Below are 22,111 nucleotides of genomic sequence, written 5' to 3' on the forward strand. Positions count from 1 at the left end.
TCATGTTTCACTTAGTTGAGCGTTTCTTGGATGGGAGCATAATGTAGAAAATAGAGCTAGATAGGCTGGGGTAGATAGGAGACGGTCAGGAGCTCCGCAAACACACGTCTCTAGTCGGCCATCTTCAGACCACGAACCCTGAAATCCAATGTCTATGACAGGAACTGAAAGTTGTGCTCCCGATTTCTAAATACAAGAGGCCGATACATCACACTCCAGGTGGTCAGAGGCTTGTTATTGTACTGGGGAATTTTATAACTAGTTGGCTCGTCTTCCTGTGAGCTGCTTCCTGACTTTTACAGAACATTTCCATAAATATTTAAAAAAAAAAAATGTTACTTTTTTTAAATTTTCTTTTTTTAAAACATTCATGCAAGCAACGAAAACTGTTGGCACTGTAAAATGATAGGGCGCACGCTCTTTTACAGAAGATTTATAGGTCCAGTGTGCCATATAAACAACGTATCCCATGATCCTGAATTTGTCAGTAGTAAGGGGGTGTACAAGGACAATGATTGACAGACCTGACCACTCCCTCTGTGCATTTCCATTCATTTGCTGGAGAGCCGTGGCTAAGCGGAGGGAGGTGAGAACAGCAAGGACGCGTGTTTATTATAATCAGATTGGGGTACTGTGCCGACATTCATGTCAGTACATAATCCTATAGTACAAGGGTGACAAAACTGATTGCCATTTCATTAGTTTGGTGTCAGAATTGTCAACGGAAGTAAAGAGGTGACATACAAATAAGGTTTCTGGCAGGATCGCCAGCTGCATTTTATTATAAACTGTGCTAAAAAAAGAAAAAAAAAATCTGATTGTGACTTTTGGGGACTTCTGTATGATTTTTATATTTAATTTTTCGTGTTTTGACCATATATATACTAATTGTTTTTTTTTATTTTTTTCTTCTCTCGTAGACTCTGGACATGTTAATAAATATCAACATCACCTCTGTGTGCAAGGTAAGAAGGAGATATGAAATGTTCTGTTGGTAGGGTTAGTAAATTTACAGGAAATTATGAGCTGCGGTAACACCTCATATAGTGAACTTGGTACAAGTGTATTCACTTATCCCGGCCATACACGGTTCGAATCTCAGCTGGTTCAGCAGGAGCCGGACAAAATTTGAACCGTTAATGGGCAGGCTGAATGTACCAAGTTGATCGATCAACTTGGGTACAACCAGCCTGCTGGATTCGCTTGTGATTTTTGCCAGCGGTTGCTATACCTCCTAGCAAAAATCACTGTCTTCTTCCGGTGAAGATGGCTTCCCCGTCTGCCCCCACCGGGAGAAAACAATGGCTAACTCCCCTGTCAGCACTGCCTGTGTTGATGAGGGAATCACATTTAATGCATTAAGGTGAAAAACCTTGATATTTTACAACCCCTTTAATCTCTGCATAAAGAAAGGCTTTTTTACAGTAAAGCATTAAAAATGTAGTGTAGATTTCCTCTGGAGCTAGTTCCGTCCAACTCCAGTAGATAGCCTTTCTTAACCTTTTTAAGGGAGAAACCCTTCAAACATTTTCATTTCTAAGGGAACGCCTGCCTAAAATTATTATTATACCTACAGCTCATGGAACAGTAGTGTGAAGAGTAAGTTGTAAATATAAGCATAAACAAAATAATAAGAAATGTGGCATGTTTGGGGTATTTGATGCCCAGGGAAGGTCTATACAACAATATTTACAGTAATAATAATTAAATGAAGCCATAATAATTGATAATGACCAGAAAAAAATAAACTCAGACCCTGAAAACTATAGAACTCCCTTGTATTAATGTGGAGTGGAAAAGTGTCACCCCCCCCCCTTCCTTACATTGATGGTTAGTGAAGAAGTGCTCGTCAGTGAAGGGCTCTAGTACACTGAAGGCCAGTTGAAGGATCGCTCCTTGCATTGATGGTCAGTGGAAGAAATGCTTCATATATTGATGATCAGTGGTGAAGTACCCCCTTACACTGGTGGTCACTGAAGGGCTCTAGTACACTAGTAATCAGTGGAAAAATGCATCTTATGTTGATTAGTGGTGAAGTGCCCCCTTACATTGGTGATCAGTGGAAGAATTATCTTTGCATTGGTGGTAAGTGCGAAAAATGCCCCTCAAACTGGTGGTCAGGGGGGAGGCTCTCCCTTTTATTGTTTGTCAGCTGGAAGAATGTTCCTTTCATTGGTGATCGGTGGGAAGAATGTTCCTTACATTGGTGGTCGGTGGGAAGAATGTTCCTTACATTGGTGATCAGTGGAAGAATGTTCCTTACATTGGTGATCAGTGGAAGAATGTTCCTTACATTGGTGATCAGTGGAAGAATGTTCCTTACATTGGTGGTCGGTGGGAAGAATACTCCTTACATAGGTGATCATTGGGAAGAATGCTCCTTACATTGGTGGTCAGTGGAAGAATTCTCTTTACATTGGTGGTAAGCGGGAGGAATGCCCCTTAAACTGTTGGTCAGGGGGGAGGCTCTCCCTTATATTGGTTGTCAGCTGGAAGAATGTTCCTTTCATTGGTGGTCGGTGGGAAGAGTGCCCCTTACACTTGTGATCAGTCGAATGTTGTTTACATTGGTGGTCAGCAGAAGAATGTTCCTTACGTTGATCGGTGGGGACGATGCACCCTTACGGGTACGTCAATATATTGTTAGTGTCAGTAGTAGTATATCGGAGACACGGATATTGCTCACTGTTTAAGGCACCCCCTTGCAACCTCTGGAGGAACCTTAGAGTTATATGGAACCTAGGCAGACTTTTTTTTGTAAATTGAAGCACACTTAGTGTTTTTGCCTTATTTTAGATTACTTCTGGGTTTTGGGGTTCTGTGGATGCAGGTTTCAATTATTTTTTCTGTTGGTTGAACCTTATGGACATTTTTTTTTTGGTTTTCAACTTGACTCTTTTAGGTCGTTCCCATGAATTCTGCTGTATGAACTGCTGCTGTTCCCTACTGTAGGCAGCATTGACAGTACATATCGGATAAAACTCCAGATTCAATTAAACCATTTTGCTCTCTTGCTTGACCTTACGTTTATTATAGTAAATGGTATGCACAAATGTACCGACATCAACAAGGGAACCTTAATGCATTTCACACAAAGTACTTAATCGTAAGTACCCACCTAGTGTAAAACGCGTCAAGGTTCCCTTGTTGACGTCTGTGCATACATTTTTCTCTACAATAGCCCAAGGGCTTATTATAAACCAGGGACACCAAAATGTTACCTGACAGCTTATTTGTGATTGGTCATCTAGCTCCACTTGAGCTTCCAGGTTCATTTCATACGTGAGTCTGGATATAGATATTCAGAGTCTTGAAGCTTTTGAAAAAGAGCTGGTCGGTCACTGCTCGGATCTGCGAACCGAGCTGCTGAGCCACTGCAGGAGGAGTAGATGAGCTGCTGGGAGGAGAACTAAGCTTCAAAATCACCGCTAGGAGGAGGTGGGGGACTGAAGTGGTGAGAGGAGGACTTGAATGACTTCAATGCTTCTGCTATGAACTTTGAGAATGAATTGCTCCACGGTGCCTGCAGTTACAAAGGTCAATGGACTTGAATGACTTCAATGCTTCTGCTATGAACTTTGAGAATGAATTGCTCCACAGTGCCTGCAGTTACTAAGGTCAATGAAGGCTTGTTTTAAAGCTAATTTTACTTTTTGGTATGACCATATAGTTAAAGTAGAAGTCCACCTCAACACTGAAATTCCTGCATCTACAGACATCCACAATCTAACACTAACCTATATAGCCCTGTAAAAAAAATCAGTATACAAGACAATCCGACCCGAACCCTGTCAGCCGCGGCATCGCTGTCTAGGCGGGTGTAGAGGACACATCCAACAACGGAAGCCCCATAGTAAGTCTATGGGTGACGTCATTCCCCGTTCATTCGGAGAACGGCTGTGTCCTCTGCAGAGCTTCCGCCGCTGGAGACCGGGATCAGATCAGCTTCAAAAAAGGAATATATACTGATTTCTTCTTTACAGGGCTAGATAGGTTAGTGTTAGATCGCGGATGTCTGTAGATGCGGGAATTTTAGTTTTAGGATGGACTTACACTTTAAATATTCATAACCTGGCCATACGTGTCCTTCAAAGTAAATCTGAGAGGACACAAATACAGGCGCAGATATTGCTGTTTTTAAAAGGTGAAGGTTCCAAAGCTGTCATCCTGATCCTAACTTTACTACCAAGTGAATCATAGACCTGGTATAACTATAAAGGAAGGGAATTCCATCTTCAGACTTCCCTGGTTGGGTGCTTTATCCGTTTTATTGGCTTGCTGATGTGGTGAAGTGGGGATAAGAATGACCGCTTCAGAGGCTGCACCTTTTAAAACCAATCCGTATTTGTAGCTTCTACCCCTTATGCATTTCCTTTATTTCACCACAGAAGTACCCTAGAGATAAAAGAAACCTTTAGTTTGTTTAAAGCTGAACTCCAGGCAGCTATAAAAGATGCAAATGAAAGCAGCTATGTATTCATTCATATATCATTACATTTATTTTTTAATGGAAGCAGTATAAGTACGTTAATTGGTATCGGTCTCTTGTAGTCCTGTACAACAGAGCTCTGACTGGGAAAGGGAAAAAGGAACCAATAGGTCTTGTAAAGAGCATGCTGATAGGAGGAGAGAGCAGAGTGACAAAGAGATGATCTCATCAGCCTGATGCTTCTCCTTTTAGGCTGGGGAATGGACAAGACCTGTAAGTGTTGCTTAAAGGGGTTGTAAAGGTTTTTTTTTGTGTTGTTTTTTTTAATAACAAACTTGTCCTACTTACCTCCTCTGTGCAAGGGTTTTACACAGAGCGGCCCTGATCCTCCTCTTCTGGGGTCTCCCAACGGCAATCCTGGCTCCTCCTCTTCTCAAGTGCCCCCATGGAGACCCGCTTTCCATGGGGGCACTTGTGTGAGGGCACGCTCTCGAGTCCTGCTGCCGCGTCCATTGACACAGACAGCAGAGTTGGGCCCCGGCCCCCGGCTCTCGTGTCACTGGATTTGACTGACTGCAGCGGGAGCCAATGGCTGCTGCTGCTATCAATCTATCCAATGAGGACCCGAGACAGTGGCTGGAGCTGCTGTGCCTGTTCTGGATGCTTGGACGATCGGGTTCAGGTAAGTAAAAGGGGGGGCTCAGGGGGGGCTGCTGCAGTACATTAAGGCAGTTAAGGTGAAAAACCTTGAGCGCCGGTTCACATTAGAAGCGGCACGACTTGCAGGTCGCCTCACCGAGGCGACCTGCACACGACTGCCGCGGCGACTTGCAAGACGACTTCTGTATAGACGTCTATGCAAGTCGCCCCCAAAGTAGTACAGGAACCTTTCTTCTAAGTCGGAGCGACTTGCGTCGCTCCGATTAGAACGGTTCCATTGTACAGAACGGGAGGCGACTTGTCAGGCGGCTAGGTCGCCTGACAAGTCGCCCCCGTGTGAACCGGCTCTGAGGGTTTACAACCCCTTTAAAGTAGAATTCCAGCCTCAACTTAATCAGTCTTTGGATTCCGGGAAAACACGGCAGTTTGCTGTTTCCGGTGGTCAAAACGTTCCTATCCTAAACACGATTCTTCTGTGTTCAGAAGAGGGAGATTGAGTGAGGTTCAAGCTCCCCTAACCGCAGCAGCTCCTAAAGTACATTGTATAGTAAAATGTACATTATGGAGTTGAGCTCAGGAGCTTTGGGAAAAAAAAAAAAAAAACTACAAAAGCTCCTAAACTCAATTGTAATTAAAGGATATGTAAACGTTCGTGTTTTTTTTTTTTTTTTTTAAACAAACATGTCATACTTACCTCCTCTGTTCAGTTGGTTTTGCACAGAGTGGCCCCGATCCTCCTCTTCTGGGGTCCCTCAACGGCGCTCCTGGCTCCTCCTCTTCTCGAGTGCCCCGTCGGAGAAGCGCTCTCCCTCGGGGCACCAGTGTGGGCGAGCTCCTGTGTCCTGCTGCTGCGTCCATTGACACAGACAGCAGGACTCGGCTCTGCCCCCGGCTCTCGCCTCATTGGATTTGATTGACAGCAGCAGCAGGCAATGGCTGCGCTGCTATCAATCTATCCAATCAGGACCCGAGACACCAGCTGGAGCAGGTGTGCTTATCCCCGGTGCAGGAACGATCGACCTCATGTACGTAAAAAAGGAGGGCTGGTACACTACAAGAGGTTTTTTTACCTCAATGCATAGAATACATTGAGGTGAAAAACCGCAAGGGTTTACACCCCCTTTAACATGGTTTCCTATGGAACACGTTCTGTAGTACAAATCTGCAAAATGCATTAACCACTAAAAATGCCATAGGTGTGAATCGGGCCTTAAAGGGAGTGCTCCTAATCGCAGCTTGTTACCTGTATAAAAGAGACCTGTCCATAGAATCAATCAAAGCGACTTGTGCTCTGATGATCTTGAAGGGTAACCCTGCCAAAAAAAAAAAGCCTGGCAGGTCAGAAAAGGGAGTGGGGACGAGCGAGCGCCCTCCCCTCCTGGACCATACCAGACCACAAGCCCTCAACATGGAGGGGTGCTTTGGGGCAGGGGGGGCAGTTCCAGATCCCGGCCCCCTACCCCATGTGAATGAGTATGGGGTACATTGTACCCCTACCCATTCACCTAAAAAAAAAAGTATCAAAAATAAAAACAGTACACAGGTTTTTGACAAAGTCATTTATTAAAGCAGCTCCAGCATCTCTTCTCCCTGCGGCGATGTCTTCCTCTTCCGGTTCTTCTCACTCCGCTGATGTCTTCTTCCGCTGCCCGTTCTCTCTGCGATGTCTTCTCCCTCTGTTCTTCCTCTGATGTTCTTTTGATGCTCCCTCCAGCTGTAATGCTGGGTCTGCCGTGTGCCATTACTTATATAGCCATGGGCGTGGCCACCTGGAGGCCCCGCCCATTGTGATGTCACCGCCTTAGGCATGATGGGCCTGCATGAGGGGTCTCCATATGATGTCACTGGGTTGCCACGCCTCATTGCTATATAAATAATGGCACACGGCAGCCCTAGCATTAGAGCGGGAGCCAGCGTCAGGAGAACATCGGAGGAAGAACACAGGGAGAAGACAGCGGAGAGAGAGGAGAACCGACAGACGGAGAAGACCTCAGCCGAGAGAGGAGAACTGGCGGTGGAAGAAGTCATCAGCGGAGGGAGAAGAATCAGAGGCCGAAGCCATCGCTGGAGGGAGAAGAATTCAAGAGATTCCAGAGGTGCTTTAATAAATTACTTTGTCAAAAACCGGTTTACTCTCAGACTTCGACAACCACAGGCCAGGGATGTTGGGAAGAGGCCCTTGTCCCCATCAACATGGGGACAAGGTGCTGTGGGCTGGGGGGCACAGGGCCCCCCCCCCTGCCCCAAAGAACCCCCCCCCCCCATGTTGAGGGCATTTGGCCTGGTATGGTCCAGGAGGGGGGTGCTCACTCGTCCCCACCCCCGTTCCTGACCTGTCGGGCTGCATGCTCGGATAAGGGTCTGGTATAGATTTTGGGGGGGACCCCACAAATCCATACCAGACAGAAGGGTCTGGTATGGTCTTGGAGGGGGAACTCTATGACGTTTTTTTTTTTTTTTTTTTTTTTTTTTTTTTTTATTGTGGCGTAGAGTTTCCCCTCAAGATTCATACCAGACACAAAGGGCCTGGTATTGTCGGGATCAAAGTCGGATCCACGTTCATTGAAGTCGGACTTCAAGTCGCAGGCCAAAGTCGGATCCACAGTCGAACGACTGTCGTGTCGTACCAGTGTGAACCCGGCCTAAATAAACAAGCTGAAGTTAGAAGATGATTGGTTACTATGCACAGCTGCACCAGATTCTGTGTGCTCCAGTTTTGGTAAATCCCCCCCCCTGTGTTTTTGGTTTAAATTGCAGCAAAGAAAAAGTAGGTCTTTTGTCCTTGGCTATGTGGCAAAGCTGTGAAAATGTTAAATTTCAGAGCAGGTTGGACAGAAGTACATATCCTTAGCTCCCAAATATAGTTTTAGGCATATGTGCAGCCGCGGCTTCGTGCCTGGGCTCCGGTGCCTCCCTGTTTGCCCGTTCAGGTGCAAATCGGGTCCAAATTTTTTGCCTGAATTCGCACCTGAATCGAACCCAAAGACACACAGGACCCTTTTTGTATGCGGACCGCAGCCGCCCCAGACCTGTGTGAACCGGCTCCATTGTGAGCCATTCACAGTCGCCTCTCATGCGAATTGGATGCGAGTAAACCCGCATTCAATTCCCATATGTGTGAACCCGGCCTTATGTAGTTGACCCTCTTCTTTTTTTGTTTTGTTTTTTTACTCATTTAATTTTTTGTGTGTGTATTTGGAATTTCTCATTCAGCTTCGCCTAGAACTTTAGTAACATGGAATTTTCCAGCGATGAGCAAAGCAACAGCGGGACCGGATATTGGAAACCGGCGAGGAAACCTTGCCCCTCAGAGCTCGCAGTCTGTTGGGATTCCTACGTGTATTGTTTGCCATATGCCCCAGGATCCTCGCCAAACTTTTAGGAATAACAGACTGAATGATTTTCTTGCTAGACTTGAAATGAGCATCTGTTTTTTTTTTTTTTTTTTTTTTTGTATTTTTTCGTCTTCCCCTCCTTGTCTTTACAAAGCCATCTGTTTTCATCCTGTATTTTGCCACCACACTGTCCTTCAATCCAAACAGTTTGAATTTTTCTTAGAAAATATTTGGGTGTATTTTTATTTTGTTTTTTTTTTTTTTTGGTTTTGCTTATTTAATTGAGCGCATTGTGAGAATCTTTTCCTGATACCCCCCCCCCCCCTTTTTTTTTTTTTTCTTGAGAAAGAAGTCCTCGTTAGTTGGTGTTGTTCAGGGGAATGTCTGAAACAGACGCCTACGCAGAATGCACTCACCCACGCAACGTCCGCCCCCACACAGTTCTTCTCACCCACTTTCCTCCCGTCGTCTCTACGTCTGGCTCCAGCATAGTTCCCAGGCTGCCTCTCATTTTCTCCTTCCCCACTCTGATGGAAAATACGCCATTTATTTTCTTGCGCCGCTTTTTTTTTTTTGCTTTTTTTTTTTCCCCCCTTTTTTTTTTTTTTTTTATTTTGTTCTTTTCCGCTCTTTAAATACATATGTAGGCAGCGAGCGTGCACACATGTACGTCAAGCCGTGGCATTCTCATTGTATCTGCTCGATTATAAAGTCAAGGAGAAAACAGGTGTATGCTGTGTAGGGATTTCTAATCGTTGGCTTTCCCTGAACAAATGTGTTATTGTGTTATCGCGCAGCGAAAAAAAGGAAAAAAAAAACTCTTCACGCTCGCATCTGTAACCAGGGTTATCCTTTATTGCATTGCTAAAGGACCGCATAGATGTATTTTGTTTTATGCTTTCTTTGTTTTGTTTTTTTTTTTACCTCAAACCATCCTTGAAGCCCAGAAAGCTATCTGCTGAAAACTTTCTATTGTTATGATTATTTTATCTTTTTTAACCACTTCAGCCCCGTAAAGGATTTACCCCCTTAATGACCAGGCCATTTTTTTGCAGTACGGCGCTACGTCGCTTTAACTGACAATTGTGCGGTCGTGCGATGTTGTGCACAAACTAAATTTATGTCCTTTTTTTTTTCCTTACAAATAGAGCTTTCTTTTGGTGGTATTTGATCACCTCTGCGGTTTTTTATTTTTGCGCTATAAACAAAAAAAGACCGACAATTTAGAAAAAAAAAAAAAAAAAAAACAATATTTTTTACTTTTTGCTATATTAAATATCCCCCCAAAAAGTAAATTAAAAAAAAAAAAAAAACAAATGTCTTCATCAGTTTAGGCCAATTAGTATTCTTTTACATATTTTTGGTAAAAAAAAATCGCAATAAGCGTATATTGATTGGTTTGGGCAAAAGTTATAGCGTCTACAAAATAGGGGATATATTTATGGCATTTTTATTATTTATTTATTTTTTGTTACTAGTAATGGCGGTGATCAGTGATTTTTAGCAGGACTGCGACATTGCGACGGACAGATCGGAGACTTTTTTGCTACCAGTGACATTTATACAGCGATCAGTGTGAAAAATAGCCACTGATTACTGTGTAAATGTCACTGGTAGGGAAGGGGTTAGCACTAGGGGGCAATTAAGGGGTTAAGTGTTCCCTGGGAGGTGTTTCTAACTGTAGCGGGGAGGGGACTGACTGGAGGGGGAGAGAGATCGCTGTTCCTGATCACTAGGAACAGCAGATTTCTCTCTCCTCCCCTGTCAATCAAATGCTGTGATGCGGGGGGGGGCGAGGCCGAGTCGTGCTGTCTGTGTTAATGGATGGCAGCAGTGGGGCTCGGGAGCAAGCACGTATGGGTGCCCCCATAAAAAGGAGGGGCCTGGAGCGACAGCAGGGGATGCCAGAAGAGGAGGATTGGGGCTGCTCTGTGCAAAAGCATTGAGACTGTCATGACTTAAAGTCGGCCATAGATGAATCAAAATTTTGCTGGTTCAGCAGGAACTGGCTGAATTTCAATCCATCTATGGGCAGGCTGGTTGTACTGAAATTGATCCATCGGTCAACTTTAGTACAACCAGCCTGTAAGATTTTTTTTTTTCATGCGATCACTGCTGGCAGCTATAGCCGCTAGCGTTGACTATTGTGTTCTGATGTCAGGGAAGGCTTCCCGCCAGCAGAACACAAAAGCTCTGCGGGAGGGATTCCCTCCTGGTGAACTTCCTCGAGCAATTTTCTTACATAATCTATGAGCTGCTCAAAGCTCACCTTACACATTACAATCTGACCTTACAATCTTTGCACAATCAACTTTTAGGTTTTTAAAACCATGTAATCTGAGGACCTACTTAATCTATCCAGTCAATTTGTATTTAGTCAGGCCTTTGACCTGGTAGATCTAAAGGAGTCAAATTGAAACTTGTGGTAAACTTAAAATGGTGAATGTAAGAAAATTACATTCGTGTGCAATTTTTGTTATAGCAGGGGTTTCTAGCCGTCTCGTGTAATATGTCTCCAGTCGATAACTGTCTCCTGAAGCATGTTCATAGTCTCCAACAGTCTCTTGCATCATGTCTGCAGTCCCTGACCATCGCTTGTATCTGCAGTCCCTGACCATCTCTTGTATCTGCGGTCCCTGACCATCTCTTGTATCTGCGGTCCCTGACCAGCGCTTGTATCTGCGGTCCCTGACCAGCGCTTGTATCTGCGGTCCCTGACCAGCGCTTGTATCTGCGGTCCCTGACCAGCGCTTGTATCTGCGGTCCCTGACCAGCGCTTGTATCTGCGGTCCCTGACCAGCGCTTGTATCTGCGGTCCCTGACCAGCGCTTGTATCTGCGGTCCCTGACCATCGCTTGTATCTGCGGTCCCTGACCACCGCTTGTATCTGCGGTCCCTGACCACCGCTTGTATCTGCGGTCCCTGACCACCGCTTGTATCTGCGGTCCCTGACCACCGCTTGTATCTGCGGTCCCTGACCATCGCTTGTATCTGCGGCCCCTGACCATCGCTTGTATCTGCGGCCCCTGACCATCGCTTGTATCTGCGGCCCCTGACCATCGCTTGTATCTGCGGCCCCTGACCATCTCTTGTATCTGCGGCCCCTGACCAGCGCTTGTATCTGCGGCCCCTGACCAGCGCTTGTATCTGCGGTCCCTGACCAGCGCTTGTATCTGCGGTCCCTGACCAGCGCTTGTATCTGCGGTCCCTGACCAGCGCTTGTATCTGCGGTCCCTGACCAGCGCTTGTATCTGCGGTCCCTGACCATCGCTTGTATCTGCGGTCCCTGACCACCGCTTGTATCTGCGGTCCCTGACCACCGCTTGTATCTGCGGTCCCTGACCACCGCTTGTATCTGCGGTCCCTGACCACCGCTTGTATCTGCGGTCCCTGACCAGCGCTTGTATCTGCGGTCCCTGACCAGCGCTTGTATCTGCGGTCCCTGACCAGCGCTTGTATCTGCGGTCCCTGACCAGCGCTTGTATCTGCGGTCCCTGACCATCGCTTGTATCTGCGGTCCCTGACCACCGCTTGTATCTGCGGTCCCTGACCACCGCTTGTATCTGCGGTCCCTGACCAGCGCTTGTATCTGCGGTCCCTGACCAGCGCTTGTATCTGCGGTCCCTGACCAGCGCTTGTATCTGCGGTCCCTGACCAGCGCTTGTATCTGCGGTCCCTGACCAGCGCTTGTATCTGCGGTCCCTGACCATCGCTTGTATCTGCGGTCCCTGACCACCGCTTGTATCTGCGGTCCCTGACCACCGCTTGTATCTGCGGTCCCTGACCACCGCTTGTATCTGCGGCCCCTGACCATCGCTTGTATCTGCGGCCCCTGACCATCGCTTGTATCTGCGGCCCCTGACCATCGCTTGTATCTGCGGCCCCTGACCATCGCTTGTATCTGCGGCCCCTGACCATCGCTTGTATCTGCGGCCCCTGACCATCGCTTGTATCTGCGGCCCCTGACCATCGCTTGTATCTGCGGCCCCTGACCATCGCTTGTATCTGCGGCCCCTGACCATCGCTTGTATCTGCGGCCCCTGACCATCGCTTGTATCTGCGGCCCCTGACCATCGCTTGTATCTGCGGCCCCTGACCATCGCTTGTATCTGCGGCCCCTGACCATCGCTTGTATCTGCGGCCCCTGACCATCGCTTGTATCTGCGGCCCCTGACCATCGCTTGTATCTGCGGCCCCTGACCATCGCTTGTATCTGCGGCCCCTGACCATCGCTTGTATCTGCGGCCCCTGACCATCGCTTGTATCTGCGGCCCCTGACCATCGCTTGTATCTGCGGCCCCTGACCATCGCTTGTATCTGCGGCCCCTGACCATCGCTTGTATCTGCGGCCCCTGACCATCGCTTGTATCTGCGGCCCCTGACCATCGCTTGTATCTGCGGCCCCTGACCATCGCTTGTATCTGCGGCCCCTGACCATCTCTTGTATCTGCGGTCCCTGACCAGCGCTTGTATCTGCGGTCTGACCTCTCATGGGCTGCTGACATCACATCCAAGATGGCGGCACGCAACAGCAGTATATGGGCTTTTGAATGCCTACCTAAAAGAGTCTTTTACAGGTAAATAGCATGCATAAAATACTTTCAATGCATCTTATAAAAAGATTGTTGTTGAAGTCTGGCGACAGGGTCTCTTTAACGTGCTGGTAGATTTTTGTATTGTGGAGGAGCCCTTGAGTTTCCGGAGCAGATTTAGGCCAACATTAGAAGAACATGCAGATATTTTCTCAAGTAGCTATATACAGTGCCTTGAAAAAGTATTCATACCCCTTGAAATTTTCCACATTTTGTCATGTTGCAACCAAAAACATAAATATAGCTCTGGCTGTATGTTTAGGGTCGTTGTCCTGCTGGAAGGTGAACCTCCGCCCCAGTCTCAAGTCTTTTGCAGACTCTAACAGGTTTTCTTCTAAGATTGCCCTGTATTTGGCTTCATCCATCTTCCCATCAACTCTGACCAGCTTTCTTGTCCATGCTGAAGAAAAGCATCCCCACCACATGATTCTGCCACCACCATGTTTCACAGTGGGGATGGTGTGTTCAGGGTGACATGCAGTGTTAGTTTTCTGACACACACGCGTTTTGCCAAAAAGTTCAATTTCGGTCTCATCTGACCAGAGAACCTTCTTCCACATGTTTGCTGTGTCCCGCACATGGCTTCTAGCAACCTGCAAACCGGACTTCTTATGGCTTTCTTTCAGCAATGTCTTTCTTCTTGCCACTCTTCCATAAAGGACAGATTTGTGGAGAGCACGACTAATAGTTGTCCTGTGGACAGATTCTCCGACCTGAGCTGTGGATCTCTGCAGCTCCTCCAGAGTTACCATGGACCTCTTGGCTCTTCTCTGATGAATGCTCTCCTTGCCCGGCCGGTCAGTTTAGGTGGACGGCCATGTCTTGGTAGGTTTTGGAGTTGTGCCATACTCTTTCCATTTTCTGATGATGGATTGAACAGTGCTCCGTGAGATGTTCAAAGCTTGGGATATTTTTTTATAACCTAACCCTGCTTTATACTTCTCCACAACTGTATCCCTGACCTGTCTGGTGTGTTCCTTGGCCTTCATGATGCTGTTTGTTCACTAAGGTTCTCTAACAAACCTCTGAGGGCTTCATAGAACAGCTGTATTTATACTGAGATTAAATTACACACAGGTGGACTCTATTTACTAATTTGGTGACTTCTTTATCAATAAGATTTTTATTTGAAGTTCTTGCAAATAACAATCATAAACTGGTAAAGTCTTACACGTAAACAATTGAATGTAGTAAACAAGTCCACACTTAAAGCATAGTCAGTTAACAAACAGATATAGACACGTTTGGATTGGAGTAATGCGATTGGTAATACAAACAGGAGCCATTGTTGCCACTTGTTTTCTGAGTGCTGTAGGCCCTTCACTAGATGTAATTAGGTGACTTCTGAAGGCAATTGGTTCCACTAGATTTTAGTTAGGGGTATCAGAGTAAAGGGGGGTTGAATACAAACGCACGCCACACTTTTTACATATTTATTTGTAGAAATAAATAGAAAACCATTTATCATTTTCCTTCCACTTCACAATTATGTGCCACTTTGTGTTGGTCTATCACATAAAATCCCAATAAAATACATTTTACGTTTTTGGTTGTAACATGACAAAATGTGGAAAAATTCAAGGGGGGTATGAATACTTTTTCAAGGCACTGTAGTTCAGCACCCTGGCATTGGAAGGCAAGAGTGATAAAAGCCACAAAGTGGGGGTTATTCAAAACCTGATTCTTTATGGGGTTAAGCAAGTGTCAGGTGATGAGGTCAGGTGTCCATCCTTGTAATATCAGGTGATGAGGTCAGGTGTCTATCCTTGTAATATCAGGTGATGAGGTCAGGTGTCTATCCTTGTAATATCAGGTGATGAGGTCAGGCTTCTATCCTTGTAATATCAGGTGATGATGTCAGGTGTCTATCCTTGTAATATCAGGTGATGAGGTCAGGCGTCTATCCTTGTAATATCAGGTGATGAGGTCAGGCGTCCATCCTTGTAATATCAGGTGATGAGGTCAGGTGTCCATCCTTGTAATATCAGGTGATGAGGTCAGGTGTCTATCCTTGTAATATTAGGTGAGGATGTCAGGCATCCATCCTTGTAATATCAGGTGATGAGGTCAGGCGTCCATCCTTGTAATATCAGGTCAGGTGTCTAGCCTTGTAATATCAGGTTATGAGTTCAGGCGTCTATCCTTGTATTATCAGGTGATGAGGTCAGGTGTCCATCCTTGTAATATCAGGTGATGAGGTCAGGCGTCCATCCTTGTAATATCAGGTGATGAGGTCAGGTGTCCATCCTTGTAATATCAGGTGATGAGGTCAGGTGTCCATCCTTGTAATATCAGGTGATGAGGTCAGGGGTATATCCTTGTAATATCAGGTGAAGAGGTCAGGTGTCCATCCTTGTAATATCAGGTGATGAGGTCAGGCGTCCATCCTTGTAATATCAGGTGATGAGGTCAGGTGTCCATCCTTGTAATATCAGGTGATGAGGTCAGGTGTCCATCCTTGTAATATCAGGTGATGAGGTCAGGGGTATATCCTTGTAATATCAGGTGAAGAGGTCAGGTGTCCATCCTTGTAATATCAGGTGATGAGGTCAGGTGTCCATCCTTGTAATATCAGGTGATGAGGTCAGGTGTCCATCCTTGTAATATCAGGTGATGAGGTCAGGCGTCCATCCTTGTAATATCAGGTGATGAGGTCAGGTGTCCATCCTTGTAATATCAGGTGATGAGGTCAGGTGTCCATCCTTGTAATATCAGGTGATGAGGTCAGGTGTCCATCCTTGTAATATCAGGTGATGAGGTCAGGTGTCCATCCTTGTAATATCAGGTTGATGAGGTCAGGTGTCTATCCTTGTAATATTAGGTGATGAGGTCAGGCGTCCATCCTTGTAATATTAGGTGATGAGGTCAGGTGTCCATCCTTGTAATATCAGGTGATGAGGTCAGGTGTCCATCCTTGTAATATCAGGTGATGAGGTCAGGTGTCCATCCTTGTAATATCAGGTGATGAGGTCAGGGGTATATCCTTGTAATATCAGGTGATGAGGTCAGGGGTATATCCTTGTAATATCAGGTGATGAGGTCAGGGGTATATCCTTGTAATATCAGGTGATGAGGTAAGGCGTCTATCCTGCTAATTTGATAACTTTGTTTGGGGCCCGGGTCACACTGATGTGAAATGCGCTCCGACTTTGGCGCACGTTGCATCAGAAGTCGCACCCCATTCAGTGTAATGGAACTGTTCTAATAGGAGCAACTTGAGTCGCTCCGACTTAGAAAAAGGTTCCTACACTACTTTTGGTCCAACTTCGATACGACTTGCATAGACTTCTGTTAACCACTTCCTTCCCCGCCCATAGTCATTAGAGGTCCGTAGATGGGATCTCTCATCCTGGGCGGACATCATGACGTCCTTGGCTTCCCGGCGGTATAGGGGGCGTGCGCACACCTGCTGCGTCACTGAGGAGCTGATGCGTGTGTCCGGCGGCTGCGATATTCACTGGGCACCCGTGATCACTCGTAACAGAGCAGGAACGTGTATCTATGTGTGTAAACACACAGATCCACATCCTGTCCGGGGAGAGGAGACAGATCGTGTGTTCCTAGTGAATAGGAACACTGATCAGTCTCCTCCCCTAGTCAGTCTTATCCCCCACAGTTAAAAATAACTCCCTAGGTAACACATTTAACCCCTTCATCGCCAAATAGTGTTAACCCCTTCCCTGCCAGTGACATTTATACAGTAATCAGTGCATATTTATAGCACTGATCACTGTATCATTGTCAATGGTCCCAAAATAGTGGCAAAAGTTTCCGATCTGTCAGCCGCAATATCACAGTCACGATAAAAATCGCAGATCACCACCATTACTAGTAAAAAGAAAAATAATTATAAAAATGCCATAAAATCAATAACCTATTTTGTAGGCGCTTTTGCGTAAACCAATCAATATACACTTATTGCAAATTTTTTATTTATTTTTTTACCAAAAATATGTAGAAGAATACATATCGGCCTAAACTGAGAAAGAAAATGTTTTTTTTTTTTTTTAAATCGGGGTTAATTATTATAGCAAAAAGTAAAAAAATGTTTTTTTTTTTTTTTGCAAGATTATTGCTCTTTTTTTGTTTATATCGCAAAAAATAAAAACCGCAGAGGTGATCAAATACCACCAAAAGGAAGAGCTCTATTTGTGGGGAAAAAAAATGTATAAAAATGTAATTTGGGTACAGTGTTGTATGACCGTGCAATTGTCATTCAAAATGTTACAGCGCTGAAAATTGGCCTGGGCAGGAAGGAGGGGGGGGGGGGGTGTTATGGGTGAGAATGCCTGGTATTCAAGTGGTTAAAAAAGTTGCATGCAAGTCGTGCCGAAGTCGCGCTGGGATGCGGCTTCAAAGTCGCGGCAGTGTGAACCCCGGGGGGCTGCAGAGTAATATTGATGCACAAAGAGCGGTAGCCCGTAGCAGCCGCTCATATTTGTTTTTTTTTTTTATATCGGCTCATTAAAAGAGGGATTCTGATTGGTTGCTCTTGGTTTGCCGCACGTTGTCTCTCTTAAGTCGGTGTGTGACCCTGCGTTTTCTCACGGCTGTCCTCTGTTTCTCTCCTGTAGATGACACGCCTGGTGATGCCCGGAATGCTGGAGAGGTGAGTCACTCCCGAGCCTCAGACACACAAATAAACACTACCCAGACAAGCCCTCATTATTATTTATAGGGGAGAATCCTTTTCTTTGAAAAATTCATTCTGGTGACTAATCTGCCTGGCCTCCATGTTGGGTAACGATGGAGCGATCGAAGGTGACTCATAAGGACGGAGGGTGATTCACCGGCTTCGTGGGAATCCTCCAGCTCTCCTCGTTGCTCTTGTGGTGATTTTCTTTTTAAGAGCAGAATTAAAAAAAAAAAAAGAGTCTGTGAGTCATCAATACGGAGTGAACAGCTTTCTATTCTTAGGGGGAGAATTACAGTGAATGAGGGGTGGGAGTTTCCTAAGGGATTACCTGCTGCCAGGCTGCAACTGTACAGCCATGTTAAAAATGGCAACATATAAACACATAGCGGTGCCATGCACTCCAATGGCCCGTACACGCGATCCGAAAATCCGACAAAAAATACCGCTTTCGACGCGATCGTACGATCATCAGACTGTTAGTACAGAGCTTTTCGAGAGCCGATCATGACAGTTCATCCGATATTATTCGATCAGACAAGCACCAAAGTTTTCCTCGTACGATACCCGATCGTGCGATTTTCGTTTAGTCAGTACAGTTGTCGTCCAAAAATACAATACAAATACATTACAACACGTGACATCACTTCCGATTTTTTTTTTTTTTTTAAATTTCTGTCGTGCGAAAATTTTCGTGACTTTAGTAACCTATACACTTTCTACTTGCGACTATTAAGCGAAAAAAGTCGTACGATATTCGGATCGTGTGTGCGGGCCATTAGGCAGTGGCCCTCGGGAATGATGGCCTAAGGCATGCTGGCGCTGCTGCCTGGGTTGGCATCCTTCTTGGTATGTAGAAGCCACGTTCGTCTGGATACTTGTTATGCTCATGAATGGCCAGTTGCAACCCAGCTGCAACGCTCAGTTGGTGCAGCTTTTAGTTCAATTTTCAGTCCCCAACCACATTCTGAGAACCCTCAAAGATAATGGTGAGGAGACCTTATACTTCAGCTTGTTCAATTAAACTTTTTAACACCAAAACCTGGAAGCTGATTGGCTTTCTTTGCAGAGCTGCTTTGTGTGCACCAAGCTGGCCCAAACGAACGACGTCCCTCACTAACCTGTGAGGCCGCTGGATGTACGGTATAAACTGTATGTAGCTGCGGCCACCTACAGCACTGTGTTCTGGGTGCAAGCTGAGACTTCCTGTCTCTGAACACAGATCAGTCTACAGCAGCAGCACTCAGCCTCTCAGAGCAAGCGATGTCTTCCATCAACGAATACAAAGCTTCCTCTGATTGGCTGAGTCAGAGAGGCCAGCCGATCTGAGGAAGCTTTGTATTCATTGATTGAATACATTGCTTGCTCTATCAATTAATACAATCAATAAATACAAAGCTTCCTCTGACTGGCCGAGTCAGAGGTTGTGACATCATCAGCCTGCCTCTCTGACTCAGCCAATCAAAGGAAGCTTTGTATTCATTGATTGTATTCATTGATAGAGCAAGCAATGTATTTAAAGAGGAGGCCTGATGATGTCACAACCTCTGACTCGGCCAGTCAGAGGAAGCTTTGTATTCATTGAAAGAATACATCGCTTGCGCTGAGTGGCTGAGCGCTGCTGCTGTAGACTGATCTGTGTTCCGAGTATGAAACAGGAAGTCTCGGCTCGCATCTGGAACACAGTCCAGTATGCTGTATGTCAGATTGTGACATCCGCAGCCCACCACTCTGACGCAACCAATCAGAGGAAGCTTTGCATTCATCGATACAATACCACGCTTGCTCTATCAATGAATACAAAGCTTCCTCTGGCTGAGTCAGAGAGGCCAGCTGATGATGTCACAACCTCTGACTCAGCCAATCAGAGGAAACTTTGTATTCATTCTGCACTAACCACTACCTGTGGTGGGATGGCGTTTTAACGCTCCACCACCAACCACTACATCTACAAGCTCTACAATTAGACTCAGCAAGACTGGGGACACAAACCGCAGGGAACTATTATGTTCATACATTTAGATGAACCTTATAAGCCAGTCTGTGACCGACAACTTTTTCTCCCCTGTTCCACCCAATTGCTGGGAACTACCTCCGTCTAATAGGGAAACAGCTGAGGGTCTGGTTTTTTCCATCCCCTCCCGTTCTTATACAATAGCCTTACACTGACTAGGTTATCGTATTGCATGCTCCTGAGGAAGCGCTAAGGCGCGCAACATGTCGAGCTTATAAGTTTATACAGAATTTTTGACCACTACCATCACATGGCGTCTGATTCAACGATATGTACTGTAACTATATAGATCAATAAGTTGTCTGTGTGTCCCTTACTGATCCTGTAGTTCCGTTGTCTCTTGATATATTGTGTATGGAGTGCATATTCTGTAAATGATGTATACTATACTCAGTTTTTATCCTATCTTTGTCTTTTCCCGCTTTTAATATATTATTTTTGAAATAAAAATCAGACTTTTTATGATCTTAGTATCCTTATTGTGCCTACAAAGTCTTGGTGCCTGCCCACACTTTTATGTCCTCTAAACAATTTATATTAGACGCGGCACATATACGTACCCTGTATCCGCATGACCACGATGATACATTCCCAATTTCCACAACCTCTGACTCGGCCAATCAGAGGGAGCTTTGTATTCATTGATTGAATACATTGCTTGCTCTATCAATGAATACAATCAATTAATACAAAGCTCCCTCTGATTGGCCGAGTCAGAGGTTGTGACTTCATCAGCCCGCCTCTCTGACTATCAGAGGAAGCTTTGTATTCATTGATGGAATACATCGCTTGCTCAATCAATTGATACAATCAATGAATGAGTCAGAGAGGTGGGCTGATGATGTCACAACCTCTGACTTGGCCAATCAGAGGAAGCTTTGTATTCATCGATAGAATACATCGCTTGCACTGTGTGTGGCTGAGCACTGCTGCGGTAGACTGATCTGTGTTCCGGATATGAGACCGGAAGTCTCGGCTTGCATCCGGAATACAGTCCGGTATGTGGCCACCGCTACATACAGTTTATACCGCACATCCAGCAGCCTCACAGGTTACCACCATATAAAGTGTTTAGAAAGATGGAGTTCTTCTTTAAGTCTATCATAGGTACTGAAACTGAGGGAAGATCCAACATTTTTTGTCACTGGAACAGGAATAGATGGTAAATCTTCCAGTGGAGACACCTATTACTCAACTGTCTGAGGGGATTCCCCCGTTGGAGATTTCTTCTCACCTACTGTTGTGGCTGCAGGACAACAAGGAGATCGAAATCTTTCAAATGAGACACAAATGGCAAAATAAATTATTAAAAAAAAAAAAAACGGCCTAATGTTTTACCTATTTCATACTTCATCCACAATGGAAATGCACTTTAGGCTGAAGTGTTAACTAAGGGAGTAATCTTTTTCAAAGTTGAATCCTCCCTCCAGCCTTCCCTTCAGTCTTACATAGTTGTACCAACTTCTCTCCTGTACTGAAATTGTTTACTCGGATTTCCCTGCACACTGTGAGCCCCACTTCTTCAGACTGACTTCCAGCCTTCAAAATGTTTTGATATTTGCATAACTCCTCCCAAGAGCCGGTCCACTGCTTACTTCAAGGCTGAGGGCTCTGGAGAGGAGTACAGAGGAAGCTATGTACAGCACCCTGCCGGCCCCTCCCACCAGACATGATCTACCTGCATTGCATAGAGAAACACATAAACTTGGTTTTAAAATAAGATATGTAATGAAAATACAAAAGTTGTAATGCTGATAAGGGGGAGGGAGGAACCAGTGCATGCAAAATATACAGATTAAACTTCAACTTTAAGCCTGGACAATTATCAAGGTACTTTAATCAAGAGGTTCTTGAGTTTCCAATTCTTTCCACTCTCTGCACTACTTATACAGGGCAGCTTAGGGTAATCCTGATGGTGTTTTAGGGCTTGTCTTATATAAATTTATATTTTTCTTTTAGATCCAAAGGAGTCATTCTGAACATCTCTTCTGCTAGTGGCATGTACCCTGTGCCCTTGCTGACTGTATATTCTGCTACCAAGGTAGGTGGCCTGTCATTTCCTCTAGTTCAGCGGCACAACCTTGTAAAGATTTTAAGCCTTCTCAACTCTAATATATATTTAAGTGTGTATGTATGTAGAGATATATATATATATATATATATATATATATATCTCACAAAAGTGAGTACACCCCTAACATATTTGTAAATATTTTATTATATCTTTTCATGTGACAACACTGAAGAAATACACTTTGCTACAATGTAAAGTAGTGAGTGTACAGCTTGTATAACAGTGTAAATTTGCTGTTCCCTCAAAATAACTCAACACACAGCCATTGATGTCTAAACCGCTGGCAACAAAAGTGAGTACACCCCTAAGTGAAAATGTCTGAATTGGGCCCAAAGTGTCAATATTTTGTGTGGCCACCATTATTTCCCAGCACT

The 22,111-nt window shown here is 45.2% G+C and overlaps 1 protein-coding gene across 1 annotated transcript in view; it reads left to right on the forward strand.

The window, feature by feature from the left end:
* HSD17B12 (hydroxysteroid 17-beta dehydrogenase 12) overlaps nucleotides 1–22,111 on the forward strand; it is a 100,878-nt gene that overhangs the window by 59,319 nt on the left and 19,448 nt on the right. Inside the window, exons 6-8 of the mRNA XM_073604130.1 lie at nucleotides 921–965; nucleotides 17,591–17,625; nucleotides 21,623–21,704. Coding sequence (XP_073460231.1) covers nucleotides 921–965; nucleotides 17,591–17,625; nucleotides 21,623–21,704 — 162 coding nt within the window. The remainder of the gene's footprint in view (nucleotides 1–920; nucleotides 966–17,590; nucleotides 17,626–21,622; nucleotides 21,705–22,111) is intronic.

This window comes from Aquarana catesbeiana, linkage group LG11, assembly GCF_042186555.1.
Source record: "Aquarana catesbeiana isolate 2022-GZ linkage group LG11, ASM4218655v1, whole genome shotgun sequence".
In the NCBI taxonomy this organism is placed as follows: domain Eukaryota; kingdom Metazoa; phylum Chordata; class Amphibia; order Anura; family Ranidae; genus Aquarana; species Aquarana catesbeiana.